The sequence below is a fragment of the Lemur catta genome, chromosome 4 (genome assembly GCF_020740605.2).
Source record: "Lemur catta isolate mLemCat1 chromosome 4, mLemCat1.pri, whole genome shotgun sequence".
Lineage (NCBI taxonomy): Eukaryota > Metazoa > Chordata > Mammalia > Primates > Lemuridae > Lemur > Lemur catta.
In genome coordinates, this window is record NC_059131.1 from 62,501,769 (window position 1) to 62,521,944 (window position 20,176).

Below are 20,176 nucleotides of genomic sequence, written 5' to 3' on the forward strand. Positions count from 1 at the left end.
AGCTAAAATGTCTAATACTATATTGAATAACAGTGGTGAGAGTGAGCATCCTTATCTTATTCCAGATTTTAGAGGAAAAACTTTCAGTTTTTCCCCATTCAGTATGACACTAAGTGTGGGTTTGTCATAGATGGCTTTTATGTGATGAGGTAAGTTCCTTTTGTACCCAGGTTTTTTGAGAGTTTTTATCATGAAGGGATGTTGAATTTTATCAATTGTTTTTTCAGCGTCAATTGAAATGATCATATGGTTTTGTTCTGTGTTCTATCGATATGACATATCACATTGATTTGTATATGTTGAACCATACTTGCATCCCTGAGATGAATCCCACTTGATCATTATGAATAATCTTTTTAATGTGTTGTTGAATTCGGTTTGCTAGTATTTTGTTGAGGATTTGTACATCTATGTTAATCAAAGATATTGGCCTATAGTTTTCTTTTTTTGATGTGTCTTTGTCTGGTTTTGGTATCAGAGTGATATAGGCTCCACAGAATGAGTTTGGGAGTATCACCTCCTTCTGATTTTTTTGTTGTTTGTTTTTGGAATAGTTTAAGTAGGATTGGTATTATCAGAATCCTTCTTTGATGCTTGGTAGAATTTGGCAGTGGAGTCGTTGGATACTGGGCTTTTCTGTGATGGGAGACTTTTTATTACTGCTCCTATCTCATTACTTGCTATTGGTTTATTCAGGTTTTAGATTTACTCCTGGTTCAATCTTGGTAGGTTGTATTTCTTCAGGGTTTTCCAATTTATTGGTATATAGTTGCTCATGGTAATATCTAATGATCCTTTAGATTTCTGCAGTATCAGTTGTAATGTATCCTTTTTTTTTCTTCTGATTTTATTTATTTGGGTCTTCTCTTTTTTTCTTAGTCTGGCTAAAGATGTGTATATTTTATCTTTTCATGAAACCTTTTTGTTTCTTCTTGTATTTCCCTGGTTTCAATTTCATTTATTTCTGCTCTGATTTTTATTATATCTTATATTTATTTTGGATTTGGTTTGCTCTTATTTTTCCAGTTCTTTGAGGTGCATTATTAGGTTGTTTATTTGAAGCTTTTCTATTCTTTTGATGTAAGCATTTATTGCTATAAACTTTCCTCTTATTTGCTTTTACTGTACCTCACAGGTTTTGATATGTTGTGTTTTAATTTTCATTTGTTTAGAGAAATTTTTAAATTTCCTTCTTAATCTCATCCTTAACCCATTGGTCAGTCAAGAGCATATTGTTTTCTTTTCATGTGTTTGTATATTTTCCAATGTTCCTCATGTTATTGATTAGTAGTTTTATTCCATTGTGGTCAGAGAAAATACTTGGTATGCGTTCAATTTTTTTTGAATTGTTTAAGACTTATTTTCTGTCCAAATATATGGTCTAGAGAGTCATCCATGAGCTGAGGAGAACATGTATTCTGCAGCTGTCAGATGAAACATTCTGTAAATATCAAGTGCATTTGGTCTATAGTACAGGTGAAATTGAGTGTTTCATTGTTAATATTTTTATCAAGATGATGTATCCAATGCTGAAAGTGGAGTGTTGACATCTCTAATGCTTGTTGTATTGGGGTCTATCTCTCTCTTTAGCTCTAATATTTGCTTTATATATCTGGGTCTTCCAGCGTTGGGTGAATATATATTGAGAATTGTTATATCTTCTTGCTGAATTGGCTCCTTTATCATTATATAATAACTTTCTTTGTTTCTTTCTATAATTTTTGTCTTGATATCTCTTTATCTAATAGAAGTAAAGCCACTTCTGTTCTTTTTTGGTTTCCATTTGCATGGAGTATCTTTTTCCATCCCTAATTTTCAGTCTATGCATGTTTTCATAGGTGAAGAGGGTTTCTTGCAGACTACATGTAGTTGGTTCTTGATTTTTTTTTTTTTAATCCATTGGGCCACTTTGTCTCTTGATTGGAGAGTTTAGTCCATTCACATTCAATGTTATTAATAGGTAAGGACTTACTACTGCCATGTTATTTGATTTCTGGTTGTTTTGTTATCCTCTCTTCCTTCCTTCTTTCCTGGCTTCCTTTTTAACAATGGCCTATTCCACTTTCAAAAATGCCAAGTTATTTTCCTCTGGTAATATGTCTTAATTTCTTTTTATTTTTTGTGTATCTGTTGTAGGTTTTTTGATTTGAAGTTATCATGAATCTTGCAAAGAAATCTTCTAACCAATTATTTTAAACATATGACAACCCTGCTTACAAATAAGCAAATAAACATGCAATGAGAAATCTAACAGATTCTACCCTTTAATTCCATCCTCCCCCACATTTTAACTTTCTGTTGTTTCTATCCATATATTTTATACTATCTCCTAAAAAGTTGTTATTTTGATAGGTTTTATCATTTAGTCTTCCAACTCAAGATACAAATGGTTTATATAATCATGATTACAGCACTAGAATATTCCGTATTTGTGTCCTTACTGTTAATAATGAGTTGTCCCTTTCAGATGATTTCTTATTGTTCATTAACATCCTTTTCTTTCAGATTGAAGAACTTCTTTTAGCATTTCTTGTAGGATAGGTCTGGAGTTGATGAAATCCCTCAGGTTTTGTTTGTCTGGGAAAGTCTTTTTTTTTTTTTTTTTTTTTTTTTTTTTTTTTGAGACAAAGTCTCACTCTGTTGCCTGGGCTAGAGTGAGTGCCATGGCGTCAGCCTTGCTCACAGCAACCTCAAACTCCTGGGCTCAAGTGATCCTCGTGCCTCAGCCTCCCAAGTAGCTGGGACTACAGGCATGAGCCACCATGCCTGGCTAATTTTTTCTATATATATATTTTTTGCTGTCCAAATCATTTCTTTCTATTTTTAGTAGAGACGGGGTCTTGCTCTTGCTCAGGCTGGTCTCGAACTCCTGAGCTCAAATGATCCGCCCGCCTCGGCCTCCTATAGTGCTGGGATTACAGGCGTGAGCCACCACACCCAGCCTGGGAAAGTCTTTATTTCTCCATGTTTGAAGGATATTTTTTCAGGATGTAATATTCTAGGGCTAATATTCTTTCCTTCAGCACTTTGAATATGTCATGCCACTCTCTACTGGCCTATAAGGTTTCCACTGAGAAGCACTGAGCAGTCTGCTGACAGATGTATCGGAGCTCTTTTATGTTATTTTTTTCTTTTTTCTTCCCTTAGGACCTTTTTTTTTTATTTTTTTTATAAATCCATGACTTTTGGGAGCTTGAATATTAAATGCCTTGAGGAAGTCTTCTTTGGGTTAAATCTGCTTGGTGTTCTGTGACCTTCTGATAACTGAATATTGATATCTTTCTCTGGATTTAGAAAGTTCTCTGTTATTATTTCTTTGAATAAATCTTTTACCACAATCTCTCTACCTCTTCCTTAAGGCCAACAATTCTTAGGTTTCTTCTTTTGAGGCTATTTTCCAGATCTTGTAGGCATGCTTCATTTTTTTTTTTCTTTTTTCTCTTCTGATTGTGTATTTTAAGGTAGCCCATCTTTAAGCTTACTATTTTTTTCTTCTGCTTGGTCAGTTCTGCTGTTGAGAGACTCTGATGCATATGTCAGTTTCTCAGTTGAATTCCTAAGCTCTGGAATTTCTGCTTGATTATTTTTTTTATTATTTCAATCTCTGATAGGCTTCTAAGCTCCTTCTTTATATTGTCTTCACGTTCATTGAGCTTCTTCACGATAGGTATTTTTAATTCTTTGAAAGGTCACCTATCTCCATCACTCCAGGATTGGATACTGGTACCTTATTTAGCTTGTTTGGTGAGGTCATGTCTTCCTGGAAGTTCTTTAATGTTTGTAGATGCTCATTGATGTCTGGGCATTGAAGAGTTAGGTATTTATTTTAATCTTCACAGTCTGGGCTTGTTTGAACTGCCTTGAGAAGTCTTTCCAGATATTCAAAAGGAATTGAGTTTTGTGGTCTAAGTCTTTGGTCACTGCAGCCATATATGCACTGGGGGTGACTAAAGCCCAATAGTGCTGTGACTCTTGCAGACTCCTGGTGGTACTGACTTGGTTAACTTGGGTAAGACAGGGGATAAGTCCCTGGATTAGCAGACAAAGTCCCTCACTCTCTTCCCTCACTCTCTTCCCTCACTCTCTGTGCTGGGCTGCTTGAATTGGGGGAGGAGTGATGTTGGCACACCCTCATAGCCATCATACCTGAAGCAATCCCGATCTCACTCAAAGCCAGTGGTGACTGTTACCTGGCTACCTCTGATGTGTATTTAAAGCCCAAAGCCTCTTTATTTAGCAGATGATGAATCCTGCCAGGACTGGGTCCTTCCCTTCCAGGCAGCATGTTTCCTTCTGGCCCGCGGTGGGGGGGTGGGGGGGTCCAGAAATGCTGTCTAGGAATTAAGGCCTGGACTCGGGGGCTTCAGGAGACTGCTTGGTACTTTATTTTATGGTGTTTGAGCTGGTACCCAAGTTCCAAAACAAAGTCCTCTGAGCTCTTCCCTTTTCTTTGCACAAGTGGAAAAAGTCTCTCCCTGAGCTGTGCTGCCTATAGTTGGGGGAGGGGTAACACAGGCACTGGCTTGGCTGCAGCTGCTGGTTTCTCACTGGGTCATGTGCACCTTGAGTTCACTGGCTCTGAGCCAGCACAGCCGCAAGAATTGCCCCAAGGACTGCAGGCTTTGTGTCCTGACTGACTTACAAATTTAGTCCAAGACTCGGGCTGCTTTTTGTCAGCTGTGGTAAGCTAGCAGAAACTTTGGTTTTGGAGGAGAGGATTTCCCTGTGGCTGGGCTGGTCCAAATGCTCCCTCCACGGGCATGGGCAAAACTCTGCCCTGTGCTGTGTCCCCCTGTGCTAAGGCTGCCCTGAGTTTCAGTTCAAAGCCCCACAACCACTTCGGTCTCCTCCACTCAGCATACTGGTGCTGCACTGCTGGGGGATGGCAGAGAGTTGGCATAGGCAATGCAAGACTGTCTTTTCTGCCCTTTTCAGTCTTTTTCCTGGATATATTGTTAAAACCAGGTAGCAGGATCGCTCAGCTGACTTTTGGTTCTTCTGAAAGTACTTGCTTTGGTGGATAGTTGAACTAGGTATCTGTGGGGAGGGATGATTGCTGGAGGTTTCTATTCTGCCATCTTGCTCTGCCCCCTTCTGACATGAAATTTTAAATACATTACTTGGTTAAATTCTATATGCTCACCACAACATAAGCTCCTCTAGGGTATGAGTAATATGTAACTTCTATCTTCAATGTCCGGCATATATAGGCACTCAGTATGTAGTGAATGTCTAAATAAATCAGTGATTGGATGGATAATGCCACTAAAATATTTTTTCAATAGGTATCACAAAAAGCATACTGTGAAAAATTGTCAAATCCTTACTGGGTGCTGGGTTATCTGTTCTATCCATTTCTCATTTCATAACAATGTTATGAGGCAGATGCTGTTGTTTTATTTTTATATTTCATAATGGAGGAAATCGAGGCTCAGAGATGGAAAGCGTCTTGCCTAGCTACAAGAATAAGAGTCAGAGCATAAACCCTGAGCTGCATGGCTCCAAAGCCCAGGCTCTTACCAATTAATGATTTTTTAAAAATTTAAAATATGTAGAATGATCAAGAGTGTGAGATATGTTAGAGAGGTCATTTAAAACAGAAGCAAGAAAAAGTTTCTCACTCCCTCCTGTCCCCCAGTGTCCTTCTGTCACCACCAGCTGCCGACCTCTACTGAACCATACTTCCTTGATCAAATTATCCCTGCTATTTAAGTCTCCTCCATCCTTCAGCACTGTAGTTACTGTTAATCAGGCTGATCAACTTACCCCAGTGTGAGGCAGCTGCATTTTACAAGGATTCCATAATACCTCAGCACAAAAGAGACACACTGCTGCCACTTCTCCTACACACTCCTGCCACTTCTGGAGAGCCAGACTGGGCTCTCCGCAAGTCCGGTTTCGAAGGTGGCTGGACTTCTACTCTTGTGCCCACCTCCGTGGAAGCCCGTTGTTGTCTTAAGGCTAGATCCCTTTGTCTTAATATCAGTGCCTTCTGCCTTGCCTCTCAAAGGTTTTAGGGAGGTGTATCATTTCATCTCTACTGAATTATAAAATTCCATCTGTGATCTAGGAGGAGTATTCTGGAGGAACCTTGAGGTTCTATACAAGATGGGTATATGTAATACCTTTTTGTGTACTAATTATATCAGCACAGATGAGCAAATAGACCTGCAAATTGAGACCACAGCCCTCTTCAGGGCAATGATGGTTATAGAGAGTAACAGTTTGCATGAAATTTGTGCCACCATCCCTTCTCTCTGTGGTTTATATGGCCACATGACTATAAATTCAAATAATTCCCTTGTAATAGTAAATAAGTTCATTTTATCTTCAAATTTACAATAACGATGAAATATTAACAGGAGACAAATGCTTTATGGCCCTTCGAATTACTATTCTGCTTCATTTCAATAGGAAGCTCTTCTTAAAACACCAATATGATACCTAAAGCTGTAAAAATTAATGAAATGATCCAGTGTTTAGGGATTGAATGCACTGAATATGTGCCGGTGTCTGGCATTGAACAGAATCACAAATATTAACAATAATTTGATTTCCAGGTCCGAAAAGGAGAAAACAATCTCATTTTTCTGATACACCTCATATCATTTTGGAGTTAAATGCCTAAATACTTTATCAGCAGAGGTGTTTGATATCTAATTGACGCTCAGCCTTGCAAGCATTTTGGTGATTCTTCCAAGTGCTCAAGCAAGACTGTGGCATTTTGAGACAGAGCCATTTTTCTGGGGTAGTGTCCACACAAAACTGAGCCATGCAGCCACTGTGTGTGGTTAATCTGTAGCTGTAAGCTGGATAGGGATATGTGTGATTAAAAAATCTTGCATTTTTAAATGGTCATGATCTACTGTTAGGATGGTTTCTCATGTTTTTGATTTTGTCAATTTTAGTTGTCCCATCAGTGTCACAGGAATATTGCCACTCTGGTTTTGGTCCACCAGGGTGATTATTCAAGGGTTAGTTAGAGAATAGATGCCAAAATCGTACTTTCTTAGAAGAATTGGTATCAGTTCCCATTGCTGGTTTATTTCCTTGTCATCCTGCTAATGACATTGTTAGTGTAACTACTCACTCGCTTATAGTGTGGCCCTAGAAGAGCAAAAAATATAATCATTGAGCATCCAGAAAGTTGTGCCAAACAGGCAATCAGAAAAGCAATCTTGTGAGATGGATACCTCACGTCTCCATCATGTGTTTACTGATCCCCACCCAGGAGTCCTGGTTACGTCTGGTTTTGAACCCAAGTCCTCATAGTCAGCAGCACACAATGTAGTGATGGCTGCTGGGCTCCTTTGCCCCAAGACAACTGGGTTTCTTAAGATACTAAGTCAGAGATAAAGACTGGTCCAGTCTTCTCAGCTTTTACCTGCCCGTATCCGTGGTGCTCTCAGAAGTCATGGAGGAGACCTTCTTTTCAGAATATGTTGATGGGGAATTAGTACAGTTAGCTTGATATAGTGAGCTCTGCACCTATAGTCATGGCCTATTCCACTTTCAGAAATCCCACATCAATCTAAGTCGCCCAAAATTTAATGCTTAATGATACGCTTTATTGCTTTCTAAGCTTCCAGGAAGGCTGGAACTGTTGCCTCAGTTAAGTTGTAAATAATTCAAGAGTGGAAAAAGCGGAGGGCAGAGCCAGCCGGGCATGTATGTTGCATACATGTTACCTGCTCGGTGGACTCAAGCATGTTTCAAAATTCCATCAAATCTAATCGTATTGCTCAATGTCTTGTGGGTTGCAATCTGTTAATTGTCTATTGTCTGCTTTTTTGCTCACATTAATGTTTTTAAATTCTAACAATTCTAGTCCACCTCGCCCTCCCTCTCTGCATATCCCCCCTCCCACCATTTAGCATGTGAAATTAACCATACAGGAGAAAATAAATGGGCATTAAAAAACAGGACATTTTATTTTACTAAAGAGCTTCTGATACTATAACGTCAGAGCTATAGTTAAAGAACAGGTAGTTAAAATCAATTATCAGATACCTACTCTGTGCAGTTGTCTTGGGCTGATGTGGAAGTGTTAGCTGCATTTCAGGCTACATTGTCGATGGGGGGAGCTGCCTCAGAGACTAAAGCTTAGAATCATTTGCTGACAGAATTCTAGAAATCAAAATATATAAAACCATGTCCAGAGTCACCACAGTGCCAATAGGTCCAGTGAAAGGCAGGGAAAGGCAAGCCAAAAGGAAAAAAAGGAAGGTAGGGATTTGGATCAAGTCCATGACCAATTTAAAATATGTGAGCTTGCCTCTGGAGATACTGAAATCCTTAGCGTCGTATTGGAAATAGTTTCAGAATGTTTCAGAAAACAATACAAGGTAAATGAAATTCTGATTTTAAAGTGGAATTAAACAGGAGGAACACATTGCAGAGTAGAGGCTGCCAGACTTTAGGATTTATGGATCAGGAAAATTAAAGAGAATAAATAATGGTAGAACTATTGAGAGTTGCCAGCTCTTTATTGTTATCAAGAATGGCTAGCGCTGTTCCCCTACTAAAATTCTGTTAGGCGATGAGGTTACCACATGAGACCTAGCCATGACAGAGTTCATTTAAACAAGGGATGAGAAAACATTTCAAAAGATACACAAAGAGAAGTTTATTTTCACTGTGTGGAAGTTACTGGTTGGCATTCCCGTGTACAAGAGTCCAGCTCTTCTGAGCTCTAAGTCCTCCAGGGTCGGCTTCTGTCTGCTGCCTTCTGCTGTCTGTCTGGAGAGCTACAGCTGCGACTGACAAGAGTCCAGTTAGAGTACTCCTCTTCTGTGCTCAGGCAGCTATTCTTCCATCGTCTGCAAGCCTCAACTCCAAGCCACACTCCGGTTTCTCTGATACATGCTGTGTTCTCAAAAGACTCATACAGATGCAAGAAAGTATTTTATCAGAGCTGGTGATATAATAGGTTGTGGTTGCTATTTTTCCAAAGATGCTTTTTATTATGGAAAATTTCAAGCATATCTCAAAGTAGAGAATGTGTAATGAACATCATATGCTATCACCCAGCTTCAACAATTATAAACTAATCTTGTTTTTTTCTATAGCTCTACTCATTTCCCCAACCCCAGATAATTGTGAAGCCAATCCCAAACATATCATTTTATCTAAAAACATCTTGATTACATATCTCTAAAAGCTATGGACGCAAAAAAAAATAATAAAAGTACCATTAGTACACTTCAAAATATTAACTCCTTAATATCATTATCAGTGTTTAGCCAATATTTAAATTTCCTTGATGATTTCATAAATGTACTTTTATTTTTGCATTTATTTACATACTTCTGTATGTATATGTTCAGTATAGTTTATTCAGGACAAAAATAAGGTCTACTTTTTCCCCACCAGTTTATCACCACCAGGATTTTTATGATTACATTTATGTTATTTTAATTTATAGGTTTCTTTGTCTCTTGAATTTCTATAAATTGAAAATTGATCATAAGGGCTGATCCTTTCCAGGATTTATTTTATTTTTGGCAAAAATATTTCATAAGTAGTGTTATGTTCTTCATTCAGGATGCACGTAATATCTAGTGCTTTTTTAAATTTTACATGTTAACAGCTAATGAGGACTCAGTCTAGAGCCATTATTTCATTGAGCATGCTAGTATTTTCTTTCTTTTCTTATAGACATGCAAGAAAATATTACCCATAGACTTGATTCCTGAAGCATTTAAGTTTTCGTTCTGTTGTGCTAAACTCTTTAGCAATTGTTCACTGTTTGCGAAAGTGTGATCTCAAGTTTCTCACACCAAGCAAGGATAGTAAAGAGCAAAGTCATCTTCTAAAATTATCACTACTTCCTAGAATGAAAGGTCATTCAAAAGCAGATGTAAAAAAAAAAAAGCTTGACTGAAGATTAAAAAATAAAAATTTAAATATTTACATCTTTCTTTCTGGAAAATTCTCATACTATTCTGATTTTTTTTTTTTTTTTTTTTTGTCACATGCCATTCTGTGTAGGGGACAGTGCATTCTGAATTCATAGCACAAACCAGAATGTAGGAACCATTGTTTAACAGCATAGAGTTGGTGAATATCTGTTCGATGATAAAAATTTGTCTAGCCAAATTAAAGGTATAACTCAATATATCTTTGAGAGTATCTTTTATCCATGGTGCATTCCAAATTACTGTATACAGTAAATTCTAAATTTAAAAGCTATTGTTTAATTTATTTAATAAACACCTATGAAGCACCAATTCTGTGTCATGCACTGAATTGGGAACTTGCAGTATAAATTGTGCTAGAATATATAATATAAATATAACAAAGATTAATCAATGTGGAATGAAGAAAATGTGATATAACAAAAAGAATTAGGAGACCTGCATTACTGGTCCCTGCTCTGCTTTTAAGCAGCTTCATGCCCCTGGGTATTTAGTATCCTTTCCTGTGAATGGGCCCAAGAAGGCAAATATCTTTTCACACTTACTTTGAAAACTAAGTAAAATAGTGAAAATTATCTGAAGAATCAAAGTTGAACTATAAAATATAAGAAAACTACATGATGTTCAGAACTCAATTCAGCTGTAATTTCTCCTACACATTCTCACTGTAATAGGCATAATGCATCCTTCATCTTCCTTAAAAGTTTCAAAACAGTATTTTTCACACTAATGATGTATTGAAGTTATCTTAAAAATATCCTTACTATCACCATCAACCTGCCTCATTTTGCTGATAAGTAGCAGTCCTCCAAACATGAAATGACTTACATAGCTGGTTAGTGGTTGGGCCTCAGATCTCCAGTTCTGTACTCTCCCCATGACTTCATTTTGCCTAACCAAGGTTTATTCCACTCTAGGAACTATGAACATGGGTAGCCCATTTTAATCTCCTTGGGCATTAAGGCACCGTAGGAAAGCAGCTTGGTTTTGGGGACTAGAGATGAACAAGATCAAAAGGGCAGGCGGCTGAGGGGCTCTGGGGCTCCTCTCTCTGACAATCACTTGCTCTATTTGCCCCAGCCCTTGCTGTCCTTTTTTTCCTCTTTGACTGTACTAATCCCCGTTCTCCTGTCCTCTGGGTACCAGCCTGATGGGATTGATCCATGTTTTGATGGTGGCTTTGTGTGCTGTTGACCTTGGACAATCTACCCTTGTATTACCAACTCACTCCTTGAAGACAAGGAATGCCACAAGTTGAACCATTTGACCTGGGAACTTGAATTTGGTTCAGCTGTTTTGGCTGGTGTAACGTTTAAAAAAAATCAAATTTAAATGTCTTTATACTAGACCTGAATGTTTTACTTTACTATATACCCCACCATTGCCTATTGAACATATACCACCAGCCTTTTCTACACATTTCTCATACCTGCCCAGCCCCTAAAAGTATTTGGGTTGGTTACTTGTGGACTAGCATTTTCAGGCAGATCTGGGATCCCTTGGGCAGAGCACTGTAATTTTCAGCTTACTGTGAGTTTCTTTTAAGTAGAAAGCACTGCCTGTAGCATTTCTCTCACTGGTCAGAGTTGAGTTCTGATGCAGCCAAGATCATAGGATTTTTCACTCTTAGGGGGCTTGAGAGTGTAGGCAGATCAGGGCAGTCTACGAGGGAAAACAGTTGAAAACAACCCAGTTAAAATGCATCATTTTATATTGTTAAGAATCTTGAAACAATTTTTTATAAGAACTCTGCTCTTCTGACAGAAATGCCTAAATTAGCATAAGAAGTAATATTTGTTTCAATGCTGAAGGGGTGCCCTTGTTGTATTTGTGAAAGCATTCTCCTGGAAGGGACACTTTCCAGAGAAGGTGGAAGGCCACGCGACACTCTATTTTCCCTTTTCCTCCACATGACTTTCATGCAAATCCTCTTCAATACAGGTTGCCAATTTGGCCTGTTCCATCTCCAACAATGAGGAAGGGGTGAAATTAGTCCGGATGGCAGCCACCCAGATTGACAGCCTGTGTCCTCAGGTAAGCCTTATTCACTTTGTTTGAAACATCCACTGGTGACCTGACGCTTGGGACCACCCTGTATGCTCTAGCCCTCATATCCCTCCTTTCCTTGTCCCCTTTCCTCTCCCTGGAAAATGCTAAACCTCAATTATGGGCTGTTTCGAGTTCTACTTCTCTCAAAAATCTCTGACTACTCCAGTCTTTTCAGAACTACTATGGCAGTTATTATCTCTTCCACCCACAATGACTTTGTTCTTTGTTTTAGGTTGTGATTTCAGTGCTCTCTGTGTATTTACCTTGTCCCAGCAACTAAATTATGAGCTTGCACATGTGGAAAGCAAGAGTTATGTTTCTTCCACATCTGTGCTGAGTACATAGGGTTTGTTCAGTAAATACTTTTGGAAACTTAAGGCTAATTATTACATCTTAAAAAGAAGCAAAGCAAACAAAAACTAATGGTAGTTGATAAACCTACTTTATCTTCCATGTGTTTGATTTTCCTTCCGAACACTGAGAAAACCATTCATGTGTAGAGCCTACAGGGTCCGGGGTGTTTACACATCATCTTTGGCCTGCTTGTTCCTCTTTTGAAGAGTGTAGTCATCATGTCCCCGGATTGTTTCTAACAAATAGGTCATCAATGCTGCTCTCACTCTGGCCGCCCGGCCACAGAGCAAAGTCGCTCAGGATAACATGGACGTCTTCAAAGACCAGTGGGAGAAGCAGGTCCGAGTGCTAACAGAGGCTGTGGACGACATCACCTCGGTGGATGACTTCCTCTCTGTCTCAGGTAATGACCACCAACAGCTCCTTATAAGGCAGCTGCAGGAGCGTAACGGGGTGAGAGGGATGAGATAAGGAATATCTCACAAATGTCATGGGGCTGTGTTTCTAGTGCTTTCCTTGTCCCTTTGAGCTTTTAATCAACTCTACAAATGTGATTATAACACCCTCTTAAGTTATTTTTAGTACGTACATTATTTCAAGGCACCAAGTCTCAGACATTGGAGGGGAACAGATTTTTTAAGGTGGCTTAGATTCCTTTTTAGTTTTTGGAGATTTTTAAGCAGGATGGCCTTTTGAGACATCTGAATCCCCCATGTAAAAAAGGACCATGGAATATGGGATTGGTTAATTGGCTGAGGTCAACAGCACACATGGTTTTTCAAGACATGGTTTAGGTCTTAAAAATAGGCAATCAGTTATTCCAATTTGGTTATATTGAGTGGCTCATTTTTCCAATAAATGAAGTTTTGTGATAAGACAGGTAGAAATATAAGCTGCAGAGTTAACCCATTAGAAGGCACTTGGGAGCTATTGAGGCTTTGAGTGCTTGTCTATGAAGTTGTATTAAGGAAATGAGTGGAAGAAAATGTAACTAATCATCACTCGAAATTGTAACTTTCTTTGTAAATGAAGCCAGACTGGAGGATGCTAGTAGATTTGATTATTGGCGGATTCAATTTGACCTTTAGCAGGGCTCATCAAGTCTGTTTCAATATTGGGCTACCAGCCAGCTGATGGGCCTTTTTCCAAACATATTTGACCAAACACATTTGACGTAGTTCACCTGGAAGAATCTTTGTGAGGAGAGGTCATCAGCCTCCTTTGTGAGGCATTTAAAAGAACCAAGTGACCCTTAAATTCAAATTGGCCAGGTGTTGATTTTACTCACAGGTGTATAGAACTCACACCTGCCGACTCAGGCAGCATTAGCCCTGAAGACCTGCTGGTTCTTGGCAGCCTGAAGCCAGAGAGGGAGGGATCTTGTCACTGCTGGTGGGAAACAGGCAGGCAGGGCCTCTGAGTGCAACAGCGTGGAAGTGATTCCTGGGGGGAAGCCATCATGTTTGGAAAATTTTTCTAGTTGCAGCCTTTCTTTTAATAAAGAAACAGTCAATGAATTCCCACCAGGGGCTTGTGTTTAAGGTTTATCTGAGAACAGCATAGTTGAATCTGTAGATTTGATGGATAATCGAAAAGCCAACTTTTCCGTGATGGAAGGCAACACAAGGCAGAAGGGAAAAACGAGCTAATGTGTATGCAGTGTCTATAATTCACTTGACTGTCTTCTGTTTGCTGTAATTCTTACCGAATTTCTATAAAAGGGGTATTAGTATCCTAAGTCTTCCTTCAAGAAAGCTAAGTCATTGAGAGGGTAGGTAACTGGGTAGAGATAGTATTAAAACCCAGATCATCCTCTTTTCAGAAACTCTGTAGTTCTCAATAAGTCCGGATAGAAGGGAGACTTCCTTTGGTGCTTTCTACTTTCATTTCAGCCCATCCTCATTTGAATCTAATCCCTTTCAGAAACCTGTCTTGTTTTTTATTCCCAAGGTGCTTTATTTTGATGACTTGTCAAAGCAACTATCATTTAAATATCTTCATATCTAAGGGTGGGCTAATGAAAAACCTCAATGTGCTACCATTCCTGGGTTTTTTTGTTTGTTTGTTTTGCTGATAGCTGAGTCCTAGCATTGTAAAAGATACTCAAAATATGCATCTCTTATAGGTGCTTAGAAATAGTTTGGATTAGCCACGTAGGGGATTTGGGTAGTGGGGAAGAGAAAGGTGGCCATTAGTACTAAGTGGCTTTCTAGAATCCAGTAGGTTTTTGCCAGGATAACATGGTGCCTTCCAAAAGAGGTAGGAGCCCTTCTCATTCCATCTCAGATCCCACAGAGTGATCCTGACAGCCCCTGGAAGTCTTCTGCATCCCCTTCTACCTACAAATAAATAGGAAATACGCATATATTGCCTTTTCCAGTGAGGAATCATTTTAGAACTTAAAACTTACCCTCTTTTTTTTCTTTTTAAATGCATGTACCACAATTTATGAGGTTGAGGAGAAGCAAGGTGGGGAGGTCTTAACTCAGACTTTCTCAATAGTGCAAAGCTTGTCTTAATTCTCTTCCCCCCAGACCTGCCTCTTTGCTCCCCTTCTCCCTGCTATTCCTTTGTGCATCTCATTACTACCAGCAATGAGAAAAGGCTTTGGCTTCCACTGATAACACCATGCGGTCCAACCCCAGTGGTACAAGTGCCGTGGCATGCCATCACAGGAGAATGAACAGGCACTGTCAGGGAGCCAGCTTGGCAGGGCCTGCTGGAGCATGCCTTTGGACTTGACAGAGGCAGCAGGCACCTTTCCACAGACAGGGTTTGACAAATAATGACACAGCCCACTCTGTCCTGCTGGTAGACTGTGGACACAGCCCAATAGTTGGGGAAACTACTTCTCATCTTCTCTCTGAGATGGAGCCAAACATTTGTGTCAGTAAATTGCAAGTTTGGCCCAGGAGATATTTTGGAATGACATTAATGGCATTTTATATATCAGTTTCTTCTTAGAAGAATATTTATTCTGGCAGGAAACTCTATCTAAAAAACAATAAAAACAGATCTTTGTTTTTAAAAGACTGTAGTATTTTTTTATGCTACCTGAACTTGTGTATCTGAATGTTTAATGTGTCCATATGAAATGCAACAAGTTTGGGGAGCAATGATGCTAGCGATTAACATTACAGGAGCAAAACCAATTTTCAGATGTGGCCTGTGATCATAAAAAAGTGAAATGGCTGTGTTAGAACATTTAAACTTTTCCTACTGTGCAAAAACTACAATTTTTAATAGTGTTTCAAAATGAGCCTCTTGGCATTAATCATGTGACAGTTTAATTCTTGGGTTTGGCTCACAAAACAGAAGTCTAAGATCTAAAAAAGCTATTACCTTCATCCCATAATATCCAGGAGTTTTGTTTGGTTTGCCTTTTTTTTTTTTTTTTAACTCTGTAGTCTTAAATTATTTTAAAATTTCACAGAATGAAGTTGTTTGAATCTAGAAACTATAGCCTTACAGTTCATAATTACCAAGTAGTTTGATCATCATTCATTCTTAAAATTACATCTTAAATAGTAATGTTGCAAAAACTTAAGGATGTTTATCACAAAATAAGTTGCAAATATTTTATGATTAAATACCACCTTTGATACACTTATATCAGAGTGTGCCATCCTAAGTACCTGGGCAATTTTTCCCAGCAATGGCATGATCTCTGGAATACATGTGCCTTTTATTACTACCTTTGCCTCTATCCTTTTCTAGGTGGAGTGGCATTCCTGTATCTCCTTACTTCATGAGTTCTTTCTCTTCAAAATACCATAAAGTAGAAATGTCATTGATTACCCCTTTTCAATGAACGTTCATTCACTGTCTCTTCTTTGATTGCCTGTTGTCTGTATGACATTGTCAGGAGTGCAAGTATGAAACAGATGTGGATTCTGCTTCAAATAATTAACTGCTCTTCTTGAGATATACTAGCCCAGTGTGCTTCCTGACTATAGGCCCCAGACCTGAATGTGCAGAGGGAGTAGGAAGGGAGTTGTTATCACCAGGGGTCCAGAAATCCATATATACACCAAATACATAGTCATTTGACATAAAGTCCATGTTCATGTCTACATGGATAGGTACAGCTCTCTGTCAAATACAGGCATACCTCACAGATATTACAGGTTTGGTTCCAAACCACTGTAAGGAAACCCATGTGGCAAAGAAGCCCACCAAACAAATTTTTTGGTTTCTCAGTACATGTAAATGTTATGTTTACACTATCCCGTAGTCTCTTAAGTGTGCAGTAGTATGTCTTAAAAAAACAATGTACATAACTTAATTAAAAATACATTACTACTAAAAAATAGCAATCATCCTGACCCTTCAGTGAATCATAATCTTTTTGTTGTTGGAGGGTTGTGCCTCCATGTAGATGGTGCTGTGACTGATCGGGATGGTGGTTGCTAAAGGTTGGGGTGGCTGTGGCAATTTCTTAAAATACGAGAACAATCAATTTTGCCATATTGATTGATTCTTCCTTTCACAAAAGATTTCTCTTATAGCACATGAGGCTGTTTGATAGCATTTTACCCACGGTAGAACTTTTTTTAAAATTGGAGTCAATCCTCTCAAAGCCTGCTGCTGCTTTACCAACTAAGTTTTCATAATATTCTAAATCCCTTGTCATTTCAACAGTGTTCCTAGCATCTTCACCAGAAGTAAATTCCATCTCAAGAAACTACTTTCTTTGCTCAACCCTAAGAAACAACTCATTTGCTCCAGTTTTACCACGAGATTGCAGCAGTTTCTTCACATCCTGAGGCTTCACTTCTAATTCTAGTTTTCTTGCTACTTCTACCCCATCTTCAGTTACTTCACTGAATTCTTGAACTCCTCAATGTTATTTGTGAGGATTGGTGTCAACCTCCTCCAGACTCCACTTACTGTGGATATTTTGACCTCTTCCCATGAATCAATCATGGATGTTCTTAATGGCATCGAATGATGAATTCTTCCCAGAAGGTTTTCAGTTTACTTTGCCCTGATCCATCAGAAGAATCACTACCTATTTCAGCTATCGCATTATGAAATGTATTTTCCAAATAAGATCTGAACATCAAAATTACTTCTTGATTCATGTGCTGGAGAAAGAATATTTTGTTAGCAGGCATGAAAATGTTAATCTCCCTGTATATCTCCTTCAGAGCTCTTGGGTAAGGGGTGGCCAGCTGCATTGTCAATGAGCAGTAATATTTTAAAAGAAGTCTTTTTTTTTTTTTTTTAATTTTCTGAGAAGTAGGTCTCAACAGTGGACTTGAAATATTAACTAAACCGTGCTATAAACAGATGTGCTGTCATCCAGGCTTCGTTGCTCCATATATTGAGCACAGGCAGTAGATTTCGCATAACTGTGAAGAGCCCTAGGATTTTCAGAATGGTAAATGAGCCCTGGCTTCAACTTAAATTCGCCAGCTGTGCTGACCCCTAGCAAGAGAGTCAGTCTGTCTCTTAAAGCTGTGAAACCGGTCATTAAGTTCTTCTCTTTAGCTATGAAAGTCCTAGATGGCATCCTCTTACAATAAAATGCTATTTTGTATACATCAAAAATCTGTTGTTTAATGTAACCACCTTCATCAGTGATGTTAGCTAGATCTTCTAGGTAATTTCCCTGACTTCTACATCAGCATTTGCTGCTTCGTCTTGTATTTTTATGTTATGAAGATGGCTTCTTTCCTTAAACTTCATGAACCAATCTCTGCTAGCTTCAAGCTTTTCTTCTGTAGCTTCCTCACCTCTCTCAGCCTTCTTAGAATTGAAGAGAGTTAGGGCCTTGCCCTGGATTAGCCTTTGGCTTAAGGGAATGTTGTGGATGGTTTGATCTTCTATCCAGATCACTAAAGTTTTCTCCATATCAGTAGTAAGACTGTTTCACTTTCATATTATTGGTGTGTTCACTGTAGTAGTACTTTTAATTTGCTTCAAGAATGTTTCCATTGCATTCACAACTTGTCTGTTTATCAAAAGAAGGCTAGCTTTTGGCTTCTCTTGACTTGTAACATGCCTTCTCCCTAAGTGTAATCATTTCTAGATTTTGATGTAAAGTGAGAGGTGTGCTACTCTTTCTTGAACACTTACAGGCCATTGTAGGGTTATTAATTGGCCTTATTTCAATATTGTTGTGTCTCAGGGAACAGGGAGGCCCAAGAAGAAGAGTGAGAAACAAGGGAAGAGCCTGTTGGTGGAGTAGTTAGAACATGCACAACTTTTATTAATTATACCACTTTATAGGTACATGGCTTGTGGCTCCCCAAAACAATTAAAATAGTAACAAAGATCATTGATTACAGATAACCATAACAGATATAACAATAAAAAATTTGAAATATTAGAATTATCAAAATGTGACACAGATACATGAAGTGAACATATGCTCCCATAAAAATGGCACCAATAGACTTGCTGGATGCAGGATTGCCACAAATTTTCAATTTAGTTAAAAAAAATCTGAAGTGCAATAAAGTGAAGGACAATAAAACAAGACATGCCTGTACATTGTTGGTATCTAATAAAATACAACTCTATTTTAAAACATTATGAATCGTAGTAGCTTTTACATGTATACTCCATTCATCAGTGTAACTACTATCAGGGAATTGTGATTCATTTGTCCATAGAAAGGGACCTTAATTAGGGAAAGTTAGGAATCACTGAGTAAACTATAGTCATGTGTCGCTTAACAGAGATATGTTTTGAGAAATGAGTCATTAGGTGACTTTGTTGTATGAACACTATACAGTGTACTTGCACAAACCTAGATGGTATGGCCTACTGCATACCTAGGCTATATGGTACAGCCTATTGCTCTTAGGCTATACACTTATACAGCATGTTACTGTACTGAATGCTGTAGGCAATTGAAACACGATGGTATTTGTATATCTAAATATAAAAAGGTTATAACAAAACTATAGTTCTATAAGCTTATGGGACTACCAGTCATATATGTGGTCTGTTGTGGACTGAAATGTTATGCAGTGCGTGACTGTATCTTAACACTTAAAAAATTCATAAGAATTAGTCAGTAAATTGTAAAACTGATACTTTATTCACACAATCTAATTAGCCCCACTAACCATTTAACAAATTAGTTGATTGGACTAATTAAAAACAGTGTTTTTGTTATTATAGATTTTTGGCCTATGTTGGTTTCCTTCAAATAGGTATACTTATAGCTATAAAAACATATCTTTCTTGGGGCCTCTTAATTAAATCGTATATTTCACTTTGGGAAATATACAATTTCTAGAATTTTTTTTTTAAACCATATCATTTCATTTTAATACATTGGGTCATGAATGGGCTTTTAAGAACTCCTTAAAAGTTTTTATTAACTTCAGAGAAATTGCTATCACTATCTAATGTAATTAACAGATTTCTCTTTTGCATTCAACTCAAATACCATCTTTAAACTATGCACGGAAAAATAGTAATTATGCATTATACTGCTATGTAATTCAAACAAAATAGCAGCTGAACCCATGTTTTTGACACGAAGACCCTTCCAGTCACGCTCTTTCAGGAACCAGGACACATTTTAATTATCTCGAGAAATCAAGCAGGGCAGTAAGAGAGAGGCTTATCTGAGTCAAACTTTCATATCTGAGATCCCATACCAAGTTTCATTCAAGGAAATAGATGGTTTTCAGAGCTTCCTTAACCAAAATGAAAACTTCATAAATCTATATTTTCACATCTGTTTTATTTTTTCTATTTCATTCTAGAAAATATTAACATTTAGGAAGTACTACTTTCTGAGTTTAAGAAATCTGAATACTAAAACTTAAACATTTTATTATTCTACTTTATTTCATTGTTTATTCTAATTTATAGTTGAAATAAAGAACTAGACA

At 38.1% G+C, this 20,176-nt stretch overlaps 1 protein-coding gene across 7 annotated transcripts in view; it reads left to right on the forward strand.

Moving 5' to 3' along the window:
- Nucleotides 1-20,176, forward strand: part of CTNNA2 (catenin alpha 2) — a 1,050,678-nt gene that overhangs the window by 936,022 nt on the left and 94,480 nt on the right. For 6 of the 7 annotated variants that reach the window (XM_045549950.1, XM_045549948.1, XM_045549953.1 and 3 more), the window contains 2 exons: nt 11,859-11,951; nt 12,567-12,723. In XM_045549950.1, the coding sequence (XP_045405906.1) occupies nt 11,859-11,951; nt 12,567-12,723 (250 nt within the window). The remainder of the gene's footprint in view (nt 1-11,858; nt 11,952-12,566; nt 12,724-20,176) is intronic. The other variant, XM_045549952.1, reaches the window with a different exon arrangement.